The 4,237-nt window shown below is 35.7% G+C and overlaps 1 protein-coding gene across 1 annotated transcript; it reads left to right on the top strand.

Annotated features, from left to right (window-relative positions):
* Positions 1–3,333: 3,333 nt before the first annotated feature.
* On the top strand, positions 3,334–3,920 carry LOC123254684 (peptidyl-prolyl cis-trans isomerase A-like). Its single transcript, XM_044683649.1, has one exon. The coding sequence runs from the start codon at positions 3,334–3,336 to the stop codon at positions 3,826–3,828; it is 495 nt and encodes a 164-aa protein (XP_044539584.1). The 3' UTR covers positions 3,829–3,920.
* Positions 3,921–4,237: the final 317 nt, after the last annotated feature.

The following is a 4,237-nucleotide window of genomic DNA, read 5'->3' as shown; positions in this document are numbered from 1 at the left end:
GTTAATGAACTCTGAGTATTTGAAACATATTTTTTCACTTTTTCTGGCGAGCTTTTTCTTTTACAACATGGCTAATATTGAAATATGTTTTGCATAACTTCACATGTATAATTAATATCGTATTGGCTGCCCTTTTAAAGAATGGGATGGGGTAGTAGGAAAGGCATTTTGAAACTCATAATTTTTGAAAATTAATATTAATTTTAAAAAGAGATAATGTAGAAATATTTAATGAAACAAAAATATATTTTAAATCACAACACCTAAGAATTATACTGAAACAAATAAAATATTCCTATTGTGCTTCTCAGAAAATATTTTTCTAACCTTTTTAGTAAATAAAAGGGCCAATATCTTACATTTAAAGATTTTTAAAGTACTTGTTAAAGTACTTTTACCACTGTCATATTATCTGGTCTATCCAGGTTTTCTTTAATTAAAAAAGAGATTTACATATTATCCATATGTATTATTACTTTTCTACCAATGAACAATGTAAAAAATTCTGTAAGCATTAAATATAGTACATATCCATTTCTCATAAAGGCGTTATACCCAAACATTCATTGTTTTCCCTTTGGTTCTTAAGTGCCGATTTTGTGTGGCACTAATTCAGGCACTGAGGGAGATACAAAGTTTATATAAGTCAAGCCACATTGTCCCATATCACAGCATATATTTCAAAGTAGAAGAAAGCCTGGGGAATGTTTATTCTAACCACTTCACGTTAAAGATGAAGGAACTGAAGTGCAGAGAATATGTATTGAACACGTACATATAGGAAATAAATAGCAGAACCGTGACTTGAAATACTATCTTCTGATTCAGATACAACATTCTTTCCAGTACAGCTCCAATCTAGCAACTGTCCCCCTGGCACTTAAAATCAGGTTGACAGATATGATACATGAAAAAATTACTGATCAGATCACACCAATAAGCATGTAAAATACAAACAAAAAACATTCTATTTGATCTTGGTCAAGTGTGTATGCAAAAGAAGAGATCAGAAAATCATAAAAAAGTAGAGATGGATATGAGCTAACTCTGAGGGATTAGATTTTTAGTTGCTATAATGAGGATGCTTCTGTCATACTATAGCTGTAATTAGCAGCTAATTTAGTTTGGAAGCTAATTGTCAGAACTCTAGTCAGCTTTAAAGAATACTAACAGGGGAAGAGAATTGGTTTATAGACATCACACCAACTGACCTATGATGCTTCTCTCTATGTAATTGTTAAAAAGGATAGAATGTGATTGTTTTTCACCCACGCATGTTATGTATATCCATGTGTGTCTATCCAAAAGTGGCACATTGGGAGACAAAATCAACATCTGTAGTATCTCTTCCCTTCATCCTTATCGATGTTATAAAGGAGAGAGGTGTCTCTCCTGCCAGAAGTCAAGGGAAGAGGTTGAAGCCACAGGCTGGCCACTCTGCTCTCATCATAAAGAAACAGTAGTGGGCTAAAATGATATCTAGTTGGTCCTTTGGATATTATTAATCTAAGAATTAAATGTATAATTAGTCTAATAATTAATTTTTAGACTTAAAGTACACTTCTGATCACTTTTTTTTAAACCCTTACCTTCTGTCTTGGAGTTAATACTGTGTTTTGGCTCCAAGGCAGAAGAGTGGTAAGGGTAGGCAATGGTGGTCAAGTGACTTACCCAGGGTCACACAGCTGGGAAGTGTCTGAGGCCAGATTTGAACCTAGAACCTCCCGTCTCTAGGCCTGGCTCTCAATCCACTGAGCTACCCTGCTGCCCCCTTCTGATCACTTTTTAATAAGGAAAGGAAGGTCCTAAGATCTGTCTTTATAGCTTGACTCCTTTCCTACTGAATGTCAGTTTCACAATGAATATGCACATCAAATAGCAAAAAGCCTGTTTAACCAATTTGATAACAAAACAAATCAGGGAAAGTATACATATTCAGGTGAATGTATAACAGATGATACCTAGTGGAAAAAAAAAACAAACTATCTCACTGAGAGCAAGGCAATTCAGATCAACCAAAGAACAGATTCCCAGATCTCAACAAAGGGGAAATTCTCCAAGTTTCTACTGTAGCATATTGGAGATTAGGGACAGGATTGAAATTGTACATGTCGGCTTCATACTCTGAGTATTTTTTGATCTGAATCATCATATATTTGCTGTGGTGTGGCAATTGCATCATCTGTCCAGAAACACTGCATAGAAATCTCTGTTCCCTGAGTGTCTGTAAAAATCATCTATACAGTGTGGTTACTCCTATGCTTTTGTAAATTCAGAACTCAGAATACATCAAATAGGCAATAATGAAACATGCCAAAGAGTTTCATATCAGACCTTTAGTTATTGGACTCAATACCCATACCTTAAAGGAGAATTATTTTCAGAATCTCAGTAGACACCAATAAATACCATAGAACAGGCAAAATGAATGAATGATTGATTGAATGAATTAAAAATTAGTAAATAAATGCTTACAATCTTCTGAGGATTCTAAGTCATAGGGTTACAAATAGGAAAAAAAGAATATAGTTCATCTACTTAGAGAGCTCACTTTTGAATTATTTTATTATGAAAAAAGGAATAATTTCCTTACTTTTACTTTGCATTAATTCATACAGGTCTTCACAATTCTGTCTAAAACCATACCCTTCATCATTTTTATAGTACAATGGTATTCCATCACATTCCTTACCACAACTTGTGTAGCTATTCCCCAGTTGGTGGGCATCCTTTCAATTTCAATTCTTTGACACCAGAAAAAGAATTAGTAAAATATTTTTGCACATAAGGTCATAAGGTTCCTTCTAATTTTTCTTTTAGTTTATTTCAGAATAGGTGGATTTTGTAATTCTATGTGTTTTCTTTTATTCATTCAAAAATATTATTCTGAAAATAAATTCCTAAGCTACAATAGCCACCAAATGAGTTCATGATAAAAAAAAAGATTAAGAACCTCTGGTCTTCTCCAAACCACTCATTTTTTCAGTTGAGGGAAAATATGCCCTAAGAAGATGTAGTTACTTATAGGACATCACATAAATTTCAGAGGCAAGATTTAAAAGAAAATCTTCTGACACCACAGATGGTGATCTTTGGATTATTCCTCATTATGACTTATTTTTAATAATATGTGTCCATAAAGAAAATAAATCTCACAATAAAGTAAAGAATGTCTTAAATGGAGAGATTGTGGAGAATGGAAAGTCTATTAAAAACTAATACAGGGCTTTGCAGATGTCACCACCAAGAGTTCTCATCTTCATTCGGTCTGCCGGACCCTGAGCCCCACCGCCTCTGCTTCCACTGTCGCGCCCGTCTCAGCCATCTGTGGTCATGGACAACCTCAATGTGTACTTCGACATCTGCGTCAAAAACGAGTCCCTGGGCCAGGTTACTTTCGAGCTCTTTGCAGACAAGGTTCCAAAGACAGCAGAAAACTTCCGGGCTCTGAGCACTGGAGAGAAGGGATTTGGTTACAAGGAATCCTGCTTTCACAGAATCATTCCTGGGTTTATGTGCCAGGGTGGTGACTACACTAGTCATAATGGCACTGGTGACAATCCCATCTATGGGGAGAAATTTGCTGATGAGAACTTCATCCTGAAGCATACTGGCCTTGGCATTTTGTCCATGGCAAATACTGGACCTAACACAAATGGCTCCCAGTTTTTCATCTGTACTGCTAAGACTGATTGGTTGGATGGTAGGCATGTGGTCTTTGGTCAAGTGAAAAAAGGCATGAACATTGTGGAAGCTATGGAGCATTACGGTTCTCGGGATGGCAAGACCAGAAAGAAGATCACCATTGCTGACTGTGGACAAATCTAATAAGTTTTTTTTTTGTTTTGTTTTTTGTCTTAACCACCAAACCATACCTCTGTAGCTGGAGAGAGCACCCTTGAATTCCACCTGCTCTTATACCCTGGAATCCTTGTGCTCTCACTTGCTACAATTCTCTTTGGATTTAATTTCCCTTTTCCTTCCACAAGTCTGGCTAGACATCAGAGTTAAGTTTATGATTATAAAATAAAAACTAAACTTCAAAAAAGAAAAAAAAACTAATACAGTAATTTAGATATTAGATAGAAAGCAATTCTTCTACGGTAGTACCAGTGGGACTAGAAAAGGTGGTAGATTCTACATCATTTCCTTTCTTAGAATACACTTCTTGCCTGTTAAATTGAATCTCCGGGAGCTAGGAGTTCACACTGTGATTGACAGGTGGATCAGTTGGATG

Source organism: Gracilinanus agilis, unplaced genomic scaffold (genome assembly GCF_016433145.1).
Source record: "Gracilinanus agilis isolate LMUSP501 unplaced genomic scaffold, AgileGrace unplaced_scaffold29399, whole genome shotgun sequence".
NCBI lineage: Eukaryota > Metazoa > Chordata > Mammalia > Didelphimorphia > Didelphidae > Gracilinanus > Gracilinanus agilis.
Note: the sequence above shows the minus strand (reverse complement) of the source record. Positions and strands in the feature narration are given on the sequence as shown.